We start from the raw sequence: 23,874 nt of genomic DNA, 5'->3' as shown, positions 1-23,874 counted from the left end.
TTATTTTTTCATAAAAAAATGATAACATGTTTTATTGTTATTTTTAAATGAATTAGTATTTTAAATTTTATTAGTTTTAATTTGAAATGTAACAATTACCAATAAATATAATCATCAATAACAAAACTTCTTTGAGATCTTACTTTTTAAAAATGTAAAGGAAGTTTGTGACCAAAAAACTTGAGAAAAACTAACACTAGACTCACCTGCTTATAGTATCTTATTCAAAGTTTACTTGGTCATGAATAGACATTCTGACTGCCTCAAGTAGGGCCCCATCTCAAATCTCTTAAGCACAAGTCATATTGAACTAATTGAGCTACATAATAGAGAGTTACAAGAACTATCTTTGGAAGAAAAACCAAACAATTGCTGAGCTACCTGTTCTTTCTCAGAATCCTGATGATGTAAGAGTTGTTCTCAGAACTTATTTGATCTAGAGTTACTGGTTGAACAAGATCTGGGCAATTTCCACTCTGCTGAAAACATAAATGCAGCATGCAAGTAAAAATGCAAAGAAGAATATTTTAAAATTCATAGAAATTCTTTGAACTATAAAATGGCTAAAAAATTAATGTAGAAGTCAGATCATTTGAAAATAATCTTTTTTCAGGAGGCTTGAAACAAGGATTCATATATTCCCTCCTTGCCCCATTCTTTCTTACTGAAATTGCTAGCTTTACCTTTTGATGTCCAAAAGTATGTCTGATGATATTGTAGCCATCCTAAACTAAGTGATCTTCAGGAAATCCCTAAATTCATATTAGTAAACTGGGTTTATCTTTCCAGAATGCCCAAACTAAAAATATCTGAACTTAATAAATATTATGTCCATGTGCTTCTACATATGTGTATATATGAAACTTAAATCCATTAAGAAGTCTTTTCCTACCACCTGACCAGCTGTTTGTTATTGTTATTGTTTTTAAAAAATAAAAACTTTCTGTAATCTTGACTAATAAACAATAACATTAGCCCAAGTCTTTTGCACACTAAAATATACAAAGCCCAACAGAATTACCATTGAATTGAAGTAATGGAATAACTGGGCAAAAAATTTCATACATTAGTTCTATGGAAAAATTGCATATTCAAAGATTATTATTATTCTGCATAAGCAACCTTGATTGGAAGCTCCAGAATGACAAAAGTATATTAGTTATTAAGAGCAAATTTCCTATTTGATTCCCCATTGCTTTGCATATATTAAGCACTTAATAAAAGCTTTAGTATTTCATCCATCCATTCATTTATGAACACAAACTTTAAATACAGTGATTGATGTTCAGCCAAAATTTTTCAAATCTAGGATCTATACTTAATTTTCTTTTTTAGGTTAAGAAATGGTGATACACCTTAATTATCTCATTTTTCTGCCTCTTTAAAAATCCACCCTCTCCTCAAGTTGAGTTGTGGTCTCTCTTTGGGAAGCTATTCCACTCTTGGGGAGCATCATCCACCTAATAAACCCTCAGGTCCTCATATATCTCATATGCTGTAGATCCCCTAGGCTCAGCCCAGTTACCACACTTTGTTGTACTGACCTCACTTTTCCTTCTTTGCTGCTTATCCCTTGCTGCTCCTCCTAAATGTCTTTATTTTCTTTCTTGCTCATCCCCTCAGTAGATCAGCCTATCACCCTTATTTTATCTCTCCCTTAGCTTCTGCTAACCACAGTAATAAGTAATAAAACTTTTTTGTCCCTAAAAAAAAGATACTACATTACTAATGTAGAAATATATATTTAACCTATATCAGATTGCTTGCTGTCTTGGGAGGGGTGAAAGGAAGGGAGGGGGAAAAGAAGGGAAGGAGAAAGGAGGATGGGAGAAAAATTTGGAACTCAAAATTTTTCAAAAAATGAATGTTGAAAATAGTCTTTACATGTAATTGGAAAAATAAGATACTATTAAATATAAAAAGAAAAAATGTGATACTTTATCATCAAAGTACTGTATTTTATCATCCATTAAAAATAAAACTACATGCAGTGTATAATATCACTGTACCTAACATTACTAATCAATAATGGTATTAATAAATTATAATTAATATCCAAAATAACTTGAGAAATCCCAATATAATATCAAGCATATGGACCCCAAACTAAGTACTCTCTTCTATAATATTGATAAGTATGCCTCGACCCGCCTGCTTTTTCTTCTGCTAAATGCCCCTGGGAAGCTTTACTTCTTGAGTTTTGATGGCTGCACGTTATCAGAAGCTTAACTACAGGCTGACAATTTTTTGGCCTGAACAATTTATGAAACTACCCAATAATGTGAAGCAGGGCTTCAATCAACATTGCTGGATTTGTCACCATCAAAACTGAGGACCACTTGAGATATTTTAGTATGTCCTCTTTATTTGTTTGTAATTTATCTGTCTCCTCTTCTGTTAGGATATCATAGGTCAATTCTTTGGCTGTGGATGTCTTTCAATAGCAGCCTATTCTTCCCTTTCCAATTTTTTGCTTCTAATATGTTGAAGGCTAAGGAAACAAATTATTAAGCTTGTTATGTCCAAAATGAGAATGAAGAGCCAAGAAAAGATCTTGTGAACTTTTCACCCATGGTCCTGGGAATATCATACAGCAGACTGTCACTGTCAAGTTAGTCCTAACACTTCTGCAATGAATTACTGATTGGTGGTTCTGTGGCTTAAAGGTAATCTTCAAATTCAGATAGAGTAAATCCCACATCCACTTCTAGTAGAAGCTTGGGTCCAGGTTTAAATATTGCTCTATCCATCTGATGAATATTCTCATTGTAAGTAGATTCCATTGCTTTAAGAAGACAAATAGAAAAGTCAGGTCCAATTCTTAAGAGGCGAGACCCAACAAAGTCGGAATTTTCAGTTGTAAATCAGATGAAAAGGGCTGCCACCAACCAAGAGAGGGGTAATCTCTGGATTCAGCTCTCCACCTCAGTCCAGAGAGGTTCCCCAAGCTACAGTATTGAAAGAGAAATATCTTGTCTAGCTTTTTATTTTGAGAAAATATGACTTGTGCCTGTCTGATATTTTCTGACTGTTCCTACCCCAGATTATTCAGCTTGGGCCCCTCTCAGATGTAAAGTCTCTCCATTGTTCGAAGTAACTCTCTAATGTTAAATGTAAATTCACTGAGGTAAGAGCAGCCCTAGTCCCATCCCCTAGCCCTCCTCCAGCTTCCCTCTCAGTCTTCCACACAAAGGGAGCAGTCACTATTTGACCCCCTTTTTCTCTGACTGCTCCCTGCACAGGAAGTAGACAAGACTCCCTAACTGGCCCACAGCCCCCCAGGGTGGGTTTCGGAGCCACGTACACAGCCATTTCTTATGGCTGCCTCCTCTTCCTCTTCCCTTGCCAACTTTTGTTATTCAACCTGTCTCTGCAGATGAAGCTAACACGTGAACTGTTTCTGGGCCATGAAATAGGTGAACTTTGCAGTCTGTGAATGAAAGTCTGAAGCTTTTATACCTCCCAGGTCAGTTCTTCACTAAGAAAAACTGAGCCCTTATTTTGGGCCCTTTCTCTGATGCCACCACCCAATTCCCATCATCATACTGGTGAGCAACAAAGGGACAAATTTGGCCCTGGACCTCTAGGAGGTAAGAGACCCTTAACTTTGCCCATCCTTCCTAAATTAGACCAAAATTTAAATTTAAGGGCTGGCTCTCTCAATTTCTCCCTGGAGATCTCTGTAGGAGGAATGTGCATTGGTATTGGTTCCTGGGGGAGACAGACCACTGCAAAGGGGACACTTTTTGTAAAGTCACCCAAATATACAAATTTTGTGCTTCTGAGTTTGTGGTGTGGTAGACCCCTAAGGGGATTCAGCTCTTAGCTTAGAGCTCTTATATAGGTGAGCAGGGAGAAGGCTCATTAAAGCTCCTGGCCCTAGCTCACATGTTGTCAAATAGGTAGGCCATAAATTTACCAAATGTAGAGTTTTTATTATGTTTTCATGTATTTATTTATTCATATATTTATTTATTTATATTTTGGTCTCAGGAAGATGGTATTGTTAGAATTGGCAATATATGTTAAATGTCAGCCAGAGCTCAAAGAATTGGAAATTGAGAGAATGCCTGTCAATTGGGGAATGGCTGAACTAGTTATGGTACATGAATACTATGGAATGCTATTGTTCTATAAGAAACCAAGCATGGAAAGAATTATAGGAACCGAGGCTGAGTAAGGGGAGCAGAACCAAGAGAATAATGTTCACCTTAGCAACATTGTGAGTTGATCAACTTTGATGGAAACAGCTACTCTCAGAGGTTCAGAGAGCAAGGATAGCCCTAGGAGACCTGCTATGGACAAGGCTATCCCCACCCAGAGGAAAAAAACAAAACAAAACAAAACAAAACCCTACAGAATCTGAATGAACACTACATTCACTTTTAAAAATTTTCTCTTATGTATTTCTTTCATATCTCATGGTTTTCTTTCTTTTCCCTTAATCCTAATTCTTTATACTGAAAATGTCCTTTAGTCAGGAGGACCTGAGTTCAAATCCAGCCTCAGACACTTAATAATTACCTAGCTGTGTGACCATGGACAAGTCATTTAACCCCACTATCTTGTAAAAAAAAGAAAAGAAAATGACTAATTTGTAAACATGTTAAACACAAATATGTATGTAGAATATTCACCTGACTGTTCACCACTGAGGGGAGGGGGTGGAAGAGAGGTGGAAGGAAAGTTTATAACTTAAAAATATGCATATGCTTGTGGATGAATGTTGAAAAACTTTCATAACATGTAATTGGAAAAATAAAATAAAATATCAATTATAAAAAAAAGTTAGACAACTTGGAGATAGAATCCTGTACATGGAATCCAGCCACCCCATATAGAAACATAGGGAGGGAGCACCACCTAGGAAGATTAGCAAGAAACCCCCCCCTCCTTTTTCTCCCCTATGACTGGTGGAAAATTATTAAAAAGACTCTTTTATCTCTTGAAAAATCTGGGTTTTTATGGAGTTTGGTTGATTTCTATTCCCTCCCTGTGTGCATCTGGAGTGGCAACTCCTCATCTATCTCATTCCTGGTCTTGATTTGGCTAATCTGTTCTTCACTTTCCCTCCCCTCTCAGAGGAGGGACTTCTTGGAATTTTTCTATTCTAAGTTTTAGGCACACTCTCTTGTTCTGTGCCTTCTGTCTGTCTCCTTGTTTTTCCCTATCTCTAAGAGAGGAGAAATGGAGCTTTTGACAAACTCTCTACTCTCCTCCGCTGCATCTGCCCTCCCTGGGACAATAGTGGGGAGAGGGAGGGGGCCCATTCCTCAAGACCCCAGAAGCTGCTACCCCTTGCCCCAGCTGGTTCCATACTTCTCCAGGGTTTAGGGGACCTATTCTCCATAGCTGTCTGAAAGAATACCCCACCCCAATCACTGGTGATCTAAACATAGTGACCTCCTTGGTTTGGGAGTGCAGCCTTTCCCATATCTACCCATGTGGTCTACCCATAATGGCCTCCCATCACTAGGGCTTAACAGCAAACCTAGAATTCAGGCCGGAGAGAAGCCCTGCCCTTGAGGAAAGGGCAGGCAGCCAGCCTGAATTTAACTTTATTTTTAAAATAAATGAAAAGAACTATTTGGAAGCTGATAATCAAAAAGTTAACTTATGTGCTCTTTCTGGGACTGGGGAATCCAGATTTGAGGTGAATTAAGTTGTGTTCTAATATAAATTGGGGCAAAGCTAAATTCTAACACCAAATTACTACATTTGCAAATTCTAGCAGTGAATTAACATAATAAATATTTTAAAATGAAAAGCTTGTATTTGCTATATAAATATTAGCATTTTTATTATTATGTCTGCAATTAGATAACTGGGTTTGATCTTCTGTGCAAGGTAACTTAAAAATGCAACTATATCAAGGATTTTTAAATTACTGATTGGCTGTTTAAAATCTTAATAAAGAACATGAGGTACCTAAAGAAATTTGGGTTGGCCCTAAATTCATTTCTGACCACTCTTGATTAGCATGATTCAAAATAATAATAAAAAATAATAATTTTAAATCAGAGGTCTCTGTATGTTGCTTCACTCAACAGCTCTTCTCTAATCTCCATTGGCCTGGAGAACAAAGAAGAGTTCACTGGGCTTTTCTTGGGATTTTGGGGAGCTAAGCCAGAGTCCCTATATCTTGCCAATGACTAAGTCTTACACTCTTTAATTCTATATTAAAATTGATTTATCAACCTCTAATTGGGATTTTTAAGACTGATTATTAGCCTCTGCCCTCCTCAAGGTTTGTGTCCCTTCAGTTATAAATCTGAAGGCAGTCTTTGTCTGTAGGAAATAGCCTAGTTCCCCTCTAATCGTATCTGCAAGTTTGGGCTTTCACAGTTGTGTAAACAATCAGAGTAAAGATTTTACTGAGAAGGCAGGAAACTGATCTGGTTGTCTCTATCAGAAATATATGCTATAAGAATAAATTCTTATACTTACAACATTTTAGAAAGAGAGAAATCCCAATGTTTAATATATTTATATTATATCTGATAACATTATAAACTATCAAGTCAATAGAGGAGACTAATTCTGTTTCTAATTGGATCTTTTGTCAGTTCTGGCATAGAACAGACTTTATAGATGGGTTAGAAAATCATAAAGTAATCAATGATGCCTTTATGTACTAAGGTATAACCTGATTGACTGCCAAAATTTTATGATTCTTTGTGAAATTTCCATAAATATTATTTCCTCATTAAGCTCTTGGTTGGTATCTTTTATGATACCATGCACCCATGGGTTTGGTAAGATCCTAGAGAATAAAATTTCATGGATAAAACTATTGGAAGGGAAGAGCATGTCTGAGTGCAAACAGAGGCTTGTCCCTTCTCAAAATTCCTGTCCATCCATATCACAGCACAATTATTGTGAACCATAATTTTCTTAGGCTAAAAATGAAATAGCAAAAAGTTAGTTTTATCCATGAAGTTTTATTCTATTTCCAGATCAAAATTGTCTAAACCCACATCCATCAGTTCAGAATAGAGCTGGGAGAAGAGATCTGAAATTTTTAAAATCCCAGCTCTATTCTGAACTGATTGATGGATGTGGGTTTAGACAATTTTGAGCCTGGCACAATAGAGTGGCTTGTCTGAAGCTGAGTTTGTTACTTTTCAATTCAAATTTCTGGATTTTACTTCTGGTTTTGGGGATTCTCACAGGTTGGTGAGAATTCCCTGGTTTTTAAGTGGTTGGGTGGGTGCTGAGGACTTATCCTTAGATCTAAGTATGGCATTTTGTGGTCTAGTGGTTAGATCTCTGGCACTTTTTTAGTGAAATGCAAGGAATTTGTCTAGCATCCTTGTCATATGTCCAGTGTCTATCATATAGGGGTTTTTTCGGTTTATTCAATGTCTAATTTGTATTTTTTGGTGTCTGATTTTGTGTATAGTTATTGCTGTTTAATAAATTGTTGTATCTGGTTATGGGACAATTTAAATTTAGGATTAGAGATCCAGTAGAAAGGATACCTGCTTTCTATGTGACTAAGCATTGTGACTAATGACTATGCATTTTGTCAGCAATTTTGACAAATTAACAAGTGATGATCCCTAATCATGTTGGTCTGGATGGGGATCTTTTGAAAGAGTTAAATTGAACTGAATTGAATTGTCTTAAAACTGTCTTAAAACAAAATTAATTTTAAAAACTAATAAGACTTCTAAAAAGGAATGGGAATGTTCTCCATCACTATTTTAGTGAGATGCTACAAAGAGAACCCAAAGCTGAAATTTCTTCACTTAAGGTTGGTAAAAAGTTTTTTCTCCCCTGAGAAGATGGCTGTTTCTCAAAACCTTCCTTCTGCTTCAGTTTATTTTTCTCCTCTAGTCTCAGTTTCAGCTTCTCCTTCTACTGAGCCATCGGAGCTTTCAAACCTCACTCTTTTCCCTTCTCCAAAATCTCCAACTTGTCTACCTCCTTCAGTTTCTGTCCCTCCCCCTTATTCATTGTCTTTATCTTTTCTTCCTCTTCAAGATTCTGGTTTTACTGAATCCATCCCATTTGCAAACTTGAGCCCTACTCTACATCCCAGTAAAATCCCATTGCCATCTGTTCCCATCTATCCCACCCTACCTAGTCTTAAGGAACTTGTGCCTCTGTCTCCTCCCCCTCCTGAAAATCATCCTTACTCAATACTCATGCTTTCTCCTTTTCCTTCTCTTTTCCTCATTCTCATTCATTTTCTTCTCCTTGTTCTTCTGCTTCTCTTTTCCCATTTACCTTCTCCTCCTCTATGAGCCAATCCTTCTTTCTCCTCCTTCTATTTCCCTCATCCTTATCCCAGTAGTATTCCCTATTCTCTTTGATCCCCAATCTCTTTCCCCTTCCTCTTCTGTTTAATTTCCTTCTATCCCAAATATTAATCCTATTGTGACCTCTTCAATTTGTCCTCCAATTTCTTCCACTTCTTTTGTTCCATCTTCTTATCCCCTCAATATTAAAGCTTCCTTTGCCTCTTCTCTTTGCTTCTCAATTTCTTCTTGTGTTCCTATCTCATCTCCTTCTTATAGTTCTATTTATTCTTTTATTCTGTTTCATCCCATCTACTCTTCTTACTTTCCTACTTCATCTCCTCCTTATTCCACCATTTCTTCCCTTTCCTACTCTTCAATCTCATCTCTTTATTCTATCTCCTCTTCCTATTCTCCAATATTTCCCATTGACCCTTCTATTTCATCTCTTTCTTATGTCTCTGCTACCTCTCCTCTTCTTGTCATCTCCAAAAAAGATCCCAAATCCTGACCTTATTGGGATCTATCCTTTTAAAGTGACAGACTATGCTCTCAGAATGCTCCAACTACAGAGGGAGAAGGATGGGTTACATCAGATATTAAGCTTTATACTGTCCCACAGTATCAGTTCAAGTCATGGGACAAAGGTGAATTCAAACTTTAAAGAAAGAGTTCCCTGACCCCCATCATGATCCAATAGGCTTTAGTGATCAATTTAAAATTACTCTGCAATTCTATCACCCAGATATTTGCCAGTTAACCATAACCTTGGTTGGAAAAGGAGAGGCAAAGAACTAGTTCAGAAAGACCAAGCTTAAACAAACAAACAAAAAAGACCAAACTTAAAGCTACTTTTGAGGAGTTTCAGGAGACAGATTGGGTGGCTCATATAGATCAGCAAAGGCACTTTATCAATGCACAAGCTTTATGGAATGCTTTAATAATGGCTATCCCACTTGTTTTTCCCCAACCAGTGGATTTTTCAAAACTGTTGATATTCAAAAACAAGATGACTTATAACACAGGATGCCAGTACACAATTTTTGTTCTACTAAAAATTGTCTCTCTCTATATTATTTTTTTAAAGTAATGAAATCTTTCTGAGAGTGTGAAATCAAGATCTAAAATGGCTTAGGATTTGCTTATGTTTGAATTAGATGGAATCCCAGCATCATGAAACAGAGTTAGTTTGGTGAGTTGCCATGAAATAATTAAATGTTGGTTTCAGAATAAAGTATTAAAACTGAAAATCTTATTCTCTTATTAACTGTTTTTCAGTTAGAAACTGCAAAAAGAAGTTTTTTTCTGTTTTGTTTTGTAAAAAAAAATTGAAGAGATTCTGGGGGGGCATGAGCCAAGATAGCGATGTGAAGGCACCATTCCCCCTCAAAACTCCAAAAGTCATCAATTTTATGACTCTAGCCAAAATTTAGAGGGACAGAACCCACAGAAACACTGAGTGATACATTTTTCCCAGGCCAAGATAACTTAGAAGTTACACAGGAAAGGTATGTATCACCAGGACTGGGAGTTGGAAAAAGCCCCAGTCAAAGTGCAGCCTGGGAACAGCCTGAGGGGAGGGGGGAGAATTCTGCTACTGATTGTGGAGTGAAGGAGCACTGGCCACAGAACCTGAAGTGAGAATCAGGGGAAACCAGCCTGTATCTCCAGAACACAGCCCACAGATGGTAAAGGGGTCAAGGGAGACTGCAAAAATTTCTCTGCTCTCTCTGGGGGCTCTGCTATTTGCCCACACTCAGATCCAGGTTGCAGTTTGGGCTTCCATACTAAGATAGCCAAACAGGGCCCCTCCTTACAGTTAGTTCCAGGGCAAAGGGGAGTGCTGTGGTCATCTACATATCAAAGCACAGGCAAGAGAGCATAAAACCTTGGAGGAATAAAAGTCCCAGTGGAGTGTCCCCAAAACCCACCCAAAGCCTTGGAAGTGCTGTAAATTAGTCTTGGGCAGAGGAAATGAGTAAACAACAAAAACAGAAGAATCTGGCCATAGAGGATTACTTTAGTCCCATGGAAGAAGCTTCTGTATCCAAAATCTCCAAGAGAAATAGAAAATGGGCTCAGACTATGGATGAGCTCAAAAAACACTTTGAAAAGCAATTAAAGGAAGTGGTGGAAAAATTGGGAGGAGAAATGAAAGCAATGCAGAAAAATCATGAAAACCAAATCAACAGCTTGGTGAAAGAATACAAAAAAAAAAATACTGAGGAAAATAATATGTTAAAAAGCAGTTTAGGTCTAATGGAAATAGCAAAACAAAAGGCAAATGAGGAGAAAAAAATGCCTTAAAAAGCAGAATTGGCCAGCTGAAAAAGGAGATAAAAAAACTCTCTGAAGAAAACAACTCCTTCAAATGCAGAATGGAACTAAAGGAAGCTGATGACTTTGTAAGAAGGCAGGAAGAAATAAAACTCTTCCAAAAAAAGCCAAAAAGTAGAAGAAAATGTGAGATCTCATTGGAAAAACAACTGACCTCAAAAACAGATCCAGAAGAAATAATTTTAAAATTATTGGGATCTCTGAAAATCATGACCAGGAAAAGAACCTAGACTTCATTTTTCAAGAAATAATACAGCAAAATTGCCCTGAAATCCTAGAAGCAGAGGGTAAAATAGAAATTGAAGAAATTCACCAGTCATCTCCTGAAAGAGATCCCAAAAGAAAAACTTCCAGAAATGTTATATAGCCAAATTCCAAAACTCCCAAATAAAAGAGAAAATACTAAAAGCTGCCAGAAACAAACAATTCAACTACTGTGGCTCTATACTCAGGATTACATAGGCTCTGGCAGCATCTACATTAAGGGCTCATAGGGCTTGGAATATGACATTCCAGAAGACAAAAGATCTTAGTTTACAACCAAAAATCAACTACCCAGCAAAACTGAATATACTCTTTCAGGGGAAAAGATGGACTTTCAATGAAACAGGGGACTTTCAAACTTTCCTACTGAAACAATCAGAGCTGAACAGAAAGTTTGATCCAAGTATAGGACTCAGGTAAACCATAGAGAGGGCAGATGAGAAGAGCTAATTATAAGGAACTTAATGATGTTGAACTGTTTGTATTACTGCATGAGACAAAGATATTGGTAACTCATATGAACTTTCTCATTTCATTTCAGGGTACAGGAAGGAACAGAACATAATGGTAAAATATAGTAAAAGATGGAGTCAATGGGTGATAAAGGAAAGTACTGGGAGGGAGGGAAAGGAGATGAAGAAGAAGTTAAGAAATTTTACATAAGAGTCAAGAAAAAGCTTTTTCAATGGAGTGGAACAGGGAAAGCCAAGGGGGAATGAATGAGCCTTCATTCTCATCAGAAATGGCTCAGAGAGGAAAAAGCATACACACTTAATAGGGTATAGAAATCTATCTTACCCTAGAGAAAAATTAGAAGAAAGGGATGGGATGAGGGGGAATGGGGGGAGGGTAGGGGGGAAATAGGTGACAGAAGAGAGGGAAGATTGAGGAAGTGGGTACTTGGATATAACACACTTTTGGACAGGGCCAGAATGAAAGGAGAAAGAAAATAGAATGAGAGTGGGGAGTAATAGAGTGGAGGGAAATACAGCTAGTAATAGCAACTGTGGGAAAAATATTGAAGCAACTTCTCTGGTGGATAAAGAAAGCAACTCACCCCAGAGACAGAGCCATTGGAATCTGAACACAGACTGAAGTACATTTTTTTTTCCTCTGTCATTATTCTTGAGATTTCTCATCTTCTGGGGGGAGGGGTTATGTTTATTCTTATAACAAAATTATTGTAATAATATAAAACAAATCTAGATCCTTAAAAAAATTTTTTAAAGAATTATAAAAAAAGATACTTCCTTATTCTCCCAGGAAAAAAAAATGAAGAATATATGAATCAGGAGTTAAGAACCTATAAATTCAGATTTGGTTTGATTTAATTCAGAATCTAGTTCTGAAGGGAAAAATAACAGGACTACATAAATTAAGAAATGAATTAAAGTTATATGATCACATTTTTAATTAGATAACCATATGAGGGTTGATTTTCTGTATATTACTGTGTGTGTGTGTGTGTGTGTGTGTGTGTGTGTGTGTGTGTGTGTATTGTATTAGCTTGAAAGGATTTTAAGGTGAAAAATCCACAATTTGGATTAGCTATTGTGATGTTAATAAATGTTCTAATATTAAGAAGTGTTGGTCAATAATTGGGAGTTAAAATTGTGCTGTAAACAAATATGGATAAAAAAACCTTTTTGTTATTTCATTTTTAGCCTAAGAAAATTATGGTTAACACCACACAATGAACAAATGTGCAATCTTTGTTCTGCTGAGAATTGCATCTCTCTCTCTCTCTCTCTCTCTCTCTCTCTCTCTCTCATAAATATATGTATATGTGTATATTTATATATGTACATGTATATGTATTAGAAGTATAAATCAAAATATAAGTATGAACTTTCTGGGAGTGTGCAACCCAGACCTGAAATGGTTTAGGAAATACTCTCATCTGGAAAGAGAGACTTGGAATTCTTTGAAAGGAAATTCCTCCTGGGTCATTTGACTAAATACTGTTAACCAATACTTGTTATAAAACAGAATGATTTCTTTTTATTTATCCCTTTAATTAAATGAAACTACTTCAAAATTCAAGCCACCAAGGTTGGTAAATTTTACTTAATTTAATGGTCTCCTTAAAATGTCACCTCAGTTCTCAGTGAGCTACTCCTAGTTCTTGCTGGCTTAGAAAAGCTGAGCCTCCCTTTGTCTCTGCAGTATGGTTGTTTATATTTGAAAGTATGGGTGTTTGTGAATAAAATATTATTTTAATCAAGAGAAAGTGGTATTTGGAAGCTATGTGATAGATACATGTAAAGGTCATTTTCTGTGAAATATTTTCATCTATAAGCTAATTTATCATAATGTTAATCTAATATTGATCACAATTGTATCCAACCTCTTTTAATTAATGAGACTCTGGGACTTTGAGTATTTTGGAGGTCTATGATGTGACATTTAAAATGTGAGTAGTATGTTATAATGTCTGTATTCTCTAACCAAAGTAATCTAAAGCTTTGTATAAGAACAGATTCTCTCATAAACTAAACTTTGAGGATTTAAAATTGCGCTATTGATAGTAAACAGAATAAATGAATAAAGTTTTCATACAATGATTTAGTCCTTTTTCATCAGACTATAAAGGCTTGCTATGTGAATTGTAGAGTGCCTGAGGTAATATTGTCAACAATTTCGCTAGGGTTTTTTGTCCCAGAAAATTTGAGAAACTTTTGTCTTCCATCACATGTTTATAAAAGGGAACATGTATATATGTTTGTGTATATATACATATATATGTGAGTATGTATGTATATGTATATATAAAAATAGAATGATGATATTTGTTATTTGACAGTAAGATAAAGTGGGGAAAACGTATCTATTTGAAACTTTGTGACTTATTATTTCATCTGTATTTACTTCATGTGATTGTAAAGTGCCTGCTGCAAGCCAGTTAGTTGTCCTTGTTTCCTTAATTAGGTATAAGTGCTTCATATCTGATAATTTTCCATGTATTTAATTGTATTGGAAATCACCTTCTATATAATGGGTCTGTTTCAAGTAATTTTCTTGGTTATAATGTACAAATTTGTACAAGTTAAGAATTGAAAATGTTGAAATCTAAAAATTCCTGGTAATAAAGGCTGATTTACTTTGATAATATTCAGCCTTTATGTCTCAGTCACCTTTGCCACTGGGTGAGAAGTCAGGACTCTGGGCATTTCCCCCATGTTAATTACAAATTCAGGAAGAAAATAGTCAGAATATGGAAAGACTGATCCTGCCTTCATGATGCTTCAAGTCCAGGAAGAGATAACAATTAATCAGATAATATTGTATAAGGATGATAGGCATTGATTACAATTGGGCAACTTAATATTGTACAACTCTCATAGTCACTAAGAAGACTAATAATATCCCTTTTCCTTTGTTTTATCTCAATCCTATATTTTTAAGGTTTATAGTTTTAGCATTCACAAAAGAAACTAAAGAAAAAAATCAGTGAAAAGTTTTTATCAGTTATGTTATTAAATCTTCTAATTAATTGCCTTAACTTTCTTTCATCTTTAACTAAGGTTCAGAAGTATTGCATCTATAATTATTTGGTTATCTTTTGTGAACATGTAAATTGTTCAAAGTTGCTATAATAATATTGAAAACTGGAATTGACAATTGATTATCTTGTGGGGACAAGAAGGAGAAAGTATCAAAGGTCATGGTACCTCTCTGGGATCCCTGAAATTTCTGAACAATGAATTGAACTTGCTATAGATTTAGAGGTTTATGTATAATATAATAATGAAAAGACTATGTTTAATAAAATCTAATAATTCATGTGATACCCTACTTGGTGTGGTTGTTCTTATGACTGTTTTATTACATTTGAAATTAATAACACATATTGAGAATTTAAAGACACTAAGGTGTTCTAATGGTTTAAAAGAATTCTAAAAGTTATGATCTGTATTTCTTTTTTAAGCATGGTTAATAACCAAACAGATTTACTGTAAGAGTGGTTGTTATAAAAAAAAATTCAGCTCCAAATGCAATTTGGGAATACTTTTTTTTATATCCCAAGCTTTTGATTATAGCTTTTCATTTAAAGCATAGTTCTTATGTGCATGTGCAACAACTGATAGAAATAGTTATAATTTTACTTAAGATCTTTTTTCTGATATTATTATAATCATCACATGGCATACTCTGACTCTCTAGAGTTGAATCCACCTGAAGCTCTGATTATAAGAAATTTCTATATTGATAATATATGTATATGTATATGTATATGTATATGTATATAGCTACTAATTGGTCTGTTTGACCTCAGGTATGTTAATTAAAGGGACACCACTATGCCAATGAGACTAGCGACCCTAGAGTTCATGAATATTTGCAATGAGAAAAGTTGGGGGAACAATTTTTTTTTGAAAGGCAAATGGGGTTAAGTGGCTTGCCCAAGGCCACATAGCTAGGTAATTTATTAAGTGCCTGAGGTCGGATTTGAACTCAGGTGCTCCTGACCCCAGGGCTGGTGCTCTATCCACTACTCCACCTAGCTGCCCCCAAGGGGGAACAATTTTCAATGAGTTCAACGAGATTGGATTTTCTAACTTGGTTTCTCAAATATGATATTTGGAAATGTCTCACCTGGCAGATCTGAAACCTGACTCATTAGACTGTTTAAATGACCTCTACCTAAAACAGACATCTAACTACATAAGGAAACATCCTTTTATGTCCTTGTATGCTCTTTATAGCAAATTACTGTAATATAATCATGCCAGGTACTTATTAATTAGCAAGAAAAATTTTAATCAAGTATATAAGTGTGAGCCATTTGATCTTCCATCCTCTAAATCCATAACAATCAGCAGGTATTTAGTCTTAGTTTTTGTTACTAGTTACATACACCTATGTTAAATAAGATCCCTTAACGTCTCACAATACTATGAGGCTATCTAGACAAATGATGAAGATTTATGACACCAGGATATGAGTCTTTATCACAGGTTTTTTTTAAGGAAAATAAATATCAACATTACTAGTTATTTCAGAAGGATGGCCTTTGGCTCTATTTTAAAACTGTTTTAAAAGGAGATGCATTTTTCACTTAGAGGTTTTTTAGTTCACCCTAAATATGACTAAAGTTAAAACAGGAAAATTAAGTGCAACTCACTCATTGGACATGTGCTCTCCTAAAATGATTATTCAATGTATTTGCTTATACCATTCTTGAGTTTTTGGTTAAAACTCAACTTGTGGTAAATTTGGTAAATTCATATTGTATTGGAATTCATGTTCTTATAAAAGTATTCTGATACTGGCTCTTGAAAGTATCACTGAATAATAGAAAAAAATTATGTTCTTATTAATAATCTTGGGTCATTAAAAAAAAGGTAGCTTTGCAGTATATCTCCTTGAAAGTAGAGAGCAATAACTAAGGACCTAAGTTATGCTGATCAGAAACCCCTTCCAGTTCTTAAGACTGGTGCAAGGAGTTTTCTCACAACTGAACATATCAGATATTTCATATATCTTGTCTAAGAACTGACTTTAAATTGATTAATTAGTTGTTGGTTCCATGGTCCTTTGATTGTTTGTGGACATATGGAGACAGTGGGACACCTCCTTTTCTGAGTTCAGGGAACTGTACTTGTTTGTTCTCCCTCTCCCAACTTTAAGAGTCCCTGGTCTTTCATTCAATTTGGGTGACCCTAGTTGATTAATTGTTTTTAATGTGTGAAGGTCTATCTTCCTCTGTACTTAGGATCTGGGCTTAAACTGAGGTCTAATCCCACTTTGTTAGGCAATTGGCATGCATTGCTTAATAAATTATGCTTGGGAGATGAGGGGGGGAAAGAATAGCAAAAAAGACACAATATATTTTTTAAAGTTTCCTATAAAATAGTTAAATTTTAAAAGTTTTGTTGCTTAAAGAGATAAATATTTCGTTTTTTTGTATAATCATTCCCTGAAAATGCTTGAATTTATTGACAATGTTTTATGTTATAGAACAACTTCCTCTGTTAATCTAAAATTGCTTTAATAAGTAATTTTTATTTTCCCAGAGTTAAAAATCTGTTTTTAATGCCTAACTTTGAAACTCACAAAATGTTTTAACAAAAATGAATTTGAAATAATTCACCTTAAACATATATGTAAAATAGTTTAAGGTGACTAAAAAGTGGTTTGCTAATTCATATGGTCTTGGTGAAGAGGGATAAGAGGAAAGGAAAGAGAAAAATATAATTGGGGAAAGATATAGTATGGCAAGAAATACAGAATTGTAATTAACTGTAAATGTGAATGGACTGGATTCTACCATAAAATGGAAGCAGATAGCAGAATCCTACAATATGTTGTTTACAAGAAACACATTTGAAGAAGAAAGATATACACAGGGTAAAGGTAAAAGGCTAGAGCAAAGTAGATTATGCTTAAGTGGAAATAAAAAAATCAGAGGTAGCAATCCTAATCTCAGACAAAAAAATGAAAAATAGATCTCATTAAAAGGGCTAAGGAAGGAAACTATAAGTTATATCATTAATTCAAATACTCTTTTGGCTATCTCTATGACAATAGGTCAGATAAAAGAAATACTAAATAAGGTTTAACATTAGTTTGATTAGAATTTATATGGTTACTTTTACATCTGAGTCTTTGAGGACAGAATGAAAACTCATATATATGTGTGTATATGTGTGTATGTGTGTGTTATTGTTTATTCAATATTTTGTATTCCTTCCTGGCTAACTAATTTTATTTTAAGTTTAATTTCATCATAAAAAGATACCTATGTTCAGTTCAACAACTCATGATGAAAAGTGAAAAATAAGTGTTTAACATAAACCATGCAATTAGAAATCACACTTGTGAGAAATTTTTCTTTAGTTATATAGATATATATATATATAAAAGAATATTTACCTTTTTTGAAGAAATCAGGAGGTCATAAATTTTAATTTGAAGGAAATCAAGTATCTGAGACTCATGCACATCTTCTGCTAATTATTGGGGAAAAAAGATGTTTACATTTCAAATTATATTATTTATAGCTCTAGTTTTCTTTTCTAGTTGTCTCATAGAGGAGAGAATGATTCTTACTATTTGGGAGAATGTTGTTTTAAAGTGAGCCGGGCGGCTAGGTGGCATAGTGGATAAAGCACTGGCCCTGGAGTCAGGAGTACCTGGGTTCAAATCCGGTCTCAGACACTTAATAATTACCTAGCCATGTGGCCTTGGGCAAGCCACTTAATCAAAAAACCCTAAATAAATAAATAGATAAATAAATAAAGTGATGAGCTATCTGAAGAGACTTTAAAAGAATATCTCTCTAAGAATTCCGGATTTCAAGTTGAGCAGGTGTGGGGGAACATTGATGCTGTCTTTCATTGTTAGTATTATGTAGAAATGATTCAATTTTGTGATGTCCTTCCTCATTAAATATTGTAGTTAACTTAATTTTTTGACCATATATTTGAATAGCTAAGGAGAATTTTTTAAGTTTCTATTATCACTTTCTACCATTCAGTTCTTTGTTTTTGTTTTCCAGGTGGGTCCAGTTTTGAATCTCTTTAATAGTGGCCAGTCATAAAGAATTAGGAAAAAAATAAACTCTTGGAAGTCAACCTTTCTCCACCTCAGTTTTCTCATCTATAAAATGGGGACAATAATATCTCCCAATGTTATTAAAATGATAAAAATGAGATAATATTTCTAAATAATTTTGCAAACTATAAAGCATGCTAGCTATTATTATTAATAACCGAGGTTCCATTGCCCTTTCATACCTTTTTCCACCTGGAAAAAACTATAATTTCCCTCAAACTCCTTGCCAATAAGGTTAGTACTGGCAACAGAACATATCTGCTCCATTTAGGACTGTCTTAGCTAAGATCCAAATGACTTGTCTACAGTAGGCTGGTCATTTGGTGATGAATAATTAAGTTGATAATGGTAACATAATAAAAGAGAAAAATACAAAATAGTCCTCAGTTCTAGCCCTTTTCTTCTAATATGACAGCAGCAGAATAAAGAACTCCAACACTAATGTACTCTTGGAGTTGTGACTCAATCCAAACCATTCTGGAGAGCAATTTGGAATTAGGCCCAAAGAACTATAAAACTATGCCCTTTGATTCAGCAATACCAGTACTAAGTCTGTACCCTAAAGAGATCATAAAAAAAGGGAAAAGGATCCACATGTACAAAAATCTTTATAATAGGGGCGGCTAGGTGGCATAGTGGATAAAGCACCGGCCTTGGAGTCAGGAGTACCTGGGTTCAAATCCAGTCTCAGACACTTAATAATTACCTAGCTGTGTGGCCTTGGGCAAGCCACTTAACCCCATTTGCCTTGCAAAAACCTAAAAAAAAATAAATAAAAATCTTTATAATAGTTCTTTTTATGGTGGCAAAGAATTGGAAATTGAGGCAATTCCCATCAACTGGAAAATGACTAAACAAAGTTGTAGTATATGAAAATAATGAAATTCTATTGTTCTATAGAAAATGATAAGCAGGCAGATTTCAGAAAACCTGGAAAGATTTGCATGAACTGATGCTGGGTGAAGTGAGCAGAACCACGAGCATATTATACACATTAACAGAAACATTGGGTGCAACTATGATAGACTTAACTCTTTTCAGTAATACAGTGATCAAAGACAATTCTAAAAGATTTGTGATGGAAAATGCCATCTATATCTAGAGAAAGAACTATAGAGTCTAGTGCAGATCAAAGCATACTATTTTCACTTTTTTAAAAATTTGTTTTCTGGGGGCAGTTAGGTGACACAGTGGATACAGAACTGGCCCTAGAGTCAGGAGTATCTGAGTTCAAATCTGACCTCAGATGCTTAATGATTACCTAGCTGTGTGGCCTTGGGCAAGCCACTTAACCCCACTGCCTTGCAAAAAAAATTGTTTTCTATTTTTTCTTTCTCCTAGTTTTCCCCCCCCTTGTTCTGATTCTTTTTTTTTTATAACATGACTAATATGGAAAAATGATTGTGTGTGTATATATATATATATACATATATATATATATATATATATATATATATAGTTTATGTCAGATTGTTTGTTGTCTTGGCGGGGAAGCAAAAGAGGGAAGGAGGAAAATTTGGAACTCAAAATCTTACAAAATTGAATGTTGAAACTATCTTTATGTGTAATTGGAAAAAATACTATTAAGACAAAAAAAGAGGGTCCAAAGTTGCTAACATTCACTGAGTTCAGTTAATCTACAAATAATAATAATTATTAGAATTCTAAATGTGACATATTTGTCTAATGACTAAAGAGTAGGAATACTGTTGAAGGAATTGTGTCATGCTGATCTTGACATTCTTGCTCTATATAAAACCAAATGCCAAAAAAGAAAGATATAGTTAAATGTGAAGGTAATTTAAGTCTTCCTTGGAAAAGGAAATGAAGTTAGAGCAGATGGTTTAGTAATGTGTTCAAAGACAACAAGAAACAGAAATTCATGGTATATTTAGTTATTCCATATTGTAATAGTCATGACAAGCAATTGCAAAAAAGCCCATCATGAAAGTGATTAAAGCTTGTATAGCAACAATTATTGCAGAGAATAAGAGGCAAAAATTGTATGAAAAAAATTCTAATGAAAGTATAGCCCCCTTCTCACAAACTTCTAGGAATTAATAGAATTTCTCTATAGGAAAGCTGAAGAAAGAGGATTGATCACTACAGACTCATACACACACACACACACACACACACACACAGTGATCTCATTAACATGTGGGAACAGCTGCATATAATAAAACTATGTGAATTAATCAGCATATATTTTGACCTTGAAAAATATTGTTTCAGGAGTAAGAAACAAGGGAAGCCAAAGGCCAATGCATAAGCATCACACCAGAAGCTTATGAATATTTTTTCCAGAAAAGATCATGATCATGGTGAGTATTATACTATTATCAAAAATGAGATTGATTATATTTTAACAGACAGGAATCAATTTATTACTGATGTAGGAATTAGTCCTACATCCACTCTGTGTAATGCTAAATCACCAACTTCATTGAGAAAAGATCAAAATATATACAAAAGTAGGAAAAGGAATGAAACTGAGAAAAAGAACAAAGCAAATTTCAAACTAATCCATTCAAATAATCTTTACTCCCAGTTAAGAAATGTGTTATAATGGAATCAATATGTAGATTATAACACTTTCCTTGGGAAAAAGTTTACTATATCAATTGCCATAGTAAGAAGATTAAAAAAAAATCTAAAAAATCTTAGCTTGACAAGTTGAATGATGTGGCAGCCAAGGACAACTCCATTACAGATTCTCAAGAAAGAAAATGTTGGAAGATTTGAATATTATCATCTTATAAAACAGCAAAAAGCAGGAGAGGGGAAAAATAAATTTTAAGAAAGCTTGAGGAGCAACTAGGTGGTGCAGTGGATAGAGCACCAGCCCTGGAATCAGGAGGACCTGAGCTCAAAGTCCACCTTAGACACTTAATTACCTAGCTGTATGACCTCATGTAAATCACTTAACCCCACTGCCTTGCAAAAACAAAACAAAACAAAACAAAACAAAACTTGAGAACAGATTTACTGAGGCCTTTAAGCATGAAAATTGAAGGACCAAAACCCCAGCCAAATATATATTTTAAAAAATCTATAAAGATTTCTATAGGGGCAGCTAGGTGGTGCAATGGATGAAGCACCAGTGCTGGAGTCAGGAGTACCTGGATTCAAATCCGGTCTCAGACACTTAATAATTACCTAGCTGTGTGGCCTTGGGCAACCCACTTAACCCCATTTGCCTTGCAAAAACCTAAAAAAAAAAGAAAAAGATTCCTATAACAAATTATTTTTTGCCACAAGGGATATTGACCACAAAATTTGAATTTTAACAGCAGTTCTAAGAATGCTATATGAAGAAAAGTAAATTATATTAAAGAAAAAATTAGGAAAAGTAGCTGTATTAAAAACAAAGTACATGGAAATATATTTAATTTTGAGGGCATTGTTGAATACCTTTTCTCAAAGTATTTCTGAAAATGAGTGTATAAAAAAATGTACTTTTAACAAAAATTTAGAAACATGAATTGGAAATTGGACTGGGATTAGGAAGGCCTGGGTTCAAATCCTATCTCAGACACTTAAGTCTGTGATCCTGTGCAAGTTTACAGCCCAATTTCCTCATCTGTAAAATGAGAATAAGGTAGAATTGATGACCTTTCAGATATATTCCAGCTACTAATCTAGCATCTTATAATTCCATGATTATTATTACCCAAAAAAAACATAGCCAACAAAATATCAATTACCCCTGACCCATGTGTCTACTTTTCCCATCTCTACAAAATTTTTATGGTGATAATCTACACATATTATTGATCTTATACTAGATGAAAGCATGAAAAGGAAATAGACAGGTTTTAGCAAATTACATTCTCCAGTAGTCCACATCTATATAGTCAAACAATTGAACAAAAAATATAGAGAATATAAGATCTTACTTTGCTGATTACAAAAAACAAATTCTACCTTATTAACTTTCCTATGATGAAGTATCTTCCACACATACTAAACCCATACAACATTAATCACACACCTATGATCAGGATCAATTGATGCATAAAATAGGATGGCATGTTTTCCAAAGCTGTTTGCCACATCTAGTGTAGCATCCAAATTTAAAAAAAACTAACTGCCTTCCTACAGATGATGACTACTGCTATCTATGGATGACTTTGTGCTGATTACATCAAACATCAGAACACTACAGAGCTTCCTAAATGAGGTTCACAATCATTTTAAAGAGCCTGACAAATATACACACACACAGGAAAAAACAAGTAAATGTTGAATTTCTATAGTTCAGACTATAATTGTCAATTGAATGAGCAATTCACAGAGCTGATCCAACATGTGCATATCCAAGAAAGGAAGCATAAATTAATATTCAATTGAATCCAGAATTAAGCAAGAGAAGGTGAGTAGGTTAATTATCTTCAAGAAATTGAAGAGTAGGTATAATAATACAAATTCATACTCCCAGAAACAAAGGCTCATATTTTTAATGCCAGTATTTGACTTATGGTATAGTATGACCACAAAAAAATGAACAAAAAATGATTACTGAGTAATAGAGGACAACAGTAGAGAAAGGAATATTGGATGTGAATAGGCTACTAAATATAGCCAATGAGGAGTTTCCAAGAAGAACAGAAGCAAAATATATGGGAGAAATGCACAATACAACCAAAGATGGACTAGTCACATAGAAATGGAGAATGATTGACAGGGCATAACATGAGAACTCCAGTGGCATCTCCACAGGAGAAAGCAAAAAAAGTCTCACTTATACTTAGTGGATTCCCCTGGGTGAATTTGTAGGACATAAACAAGAGCTGAACAAGACTGACAGATGTGGATGGGCTGTGATCTGTATCCCTAAAAGGGAAGGGGAAGAAGAAGGGAATATGAATTTATTAAGTACCTACTAAAAAATTCAAGAATCTTATGAGGCAAGTGCTGCTATTATTGGCATTATTACCCATTTTTTGGCATATACCCATATTAACAATTGAGAAAATAGAAAAACAAAAGTTGAGTGACTTCTCCAGAATCACACAGTTAGGGTGTGATGCTGGATTTGAACTCAGGTTTTCCTCTCTTTCAAGCCCAAAATTTTACCTATGGCAACACTTCTTGGAAGGAATATACAAATTGGTGAGATCATATCCACTTGGTAGTACTTGAATATTCTTCTGGTAATGTCTTATCATCTGGTGAGTTAGTGAGTGAGTGACTGAGTTGAAAATTACCCAGAGTAATGGAGAAGTATATGGTGGATGTGAAGAGGCTACAACACATCACAAAAGTGAAAATGAATGATAGAAGAGCCCTAAAGATGTCATCAGATAACTAAAAGATGGAAGCGTCCTAAAGATGTCATTAGAGAACTATATGACTGGGAAAAAATGATTAACCAGTTATATAACAAGAGCAAGAAATAATTGAAAGATTACCCTTATATTCCACTGGTGTTTACCCAAAGTCAAGAGTCAAGAATAGGAGCACCCTCTGT

The 23,874-nt window shown here is 34.7% G+C and overlaps 1 protein-coding gene across 4 annotated transcripts in view; it reads right to left on the bottom strand.

The window, feature by feature from the left end:
* Nucleotides 1–23,874, bottom strand: part of MIA2 (MIA SH3 domain ER export factor 2) — a 135,238-nt gene that overhangs the window by 78,082 nt on the left and 33,282 nt on the right. For 3 of the 4 annotated variants that reach the window (XM_074213431.1, XM_074213427.1, XM_074213430.1), the window contains one exon: nucleotides 17,721–17,797. In XM_074213431.1, coding sequence (XP_074069532.1) covers nucleotides 17,721–17,797 — 77 coding nt within the window. The remainder of the gene's footprint in view (nucleotides 1–17,720; nucleotides 17,798–23,874) is intronic. The other variant, XM_074213429.1, reaches the window with a different exon arrangement.

This window comes from Macrotis lagotis, chromosome 1, assembly GCF_037893015.1.
Source record: "Macrotis lagotis isolate mMagLag1 chromosome 1, bilby.v1.9.chrom.fasta, whole genome shotgun sequence".
NCBI lineage: Eukaryota > Metazoa > Chordata > Mammalia > Peramelemorphia > Peramelidae > Macrotis > Macrotis lagotis.
This window is presented reverse-complemented; position numbering and strand designations above follow the sequence as displayed.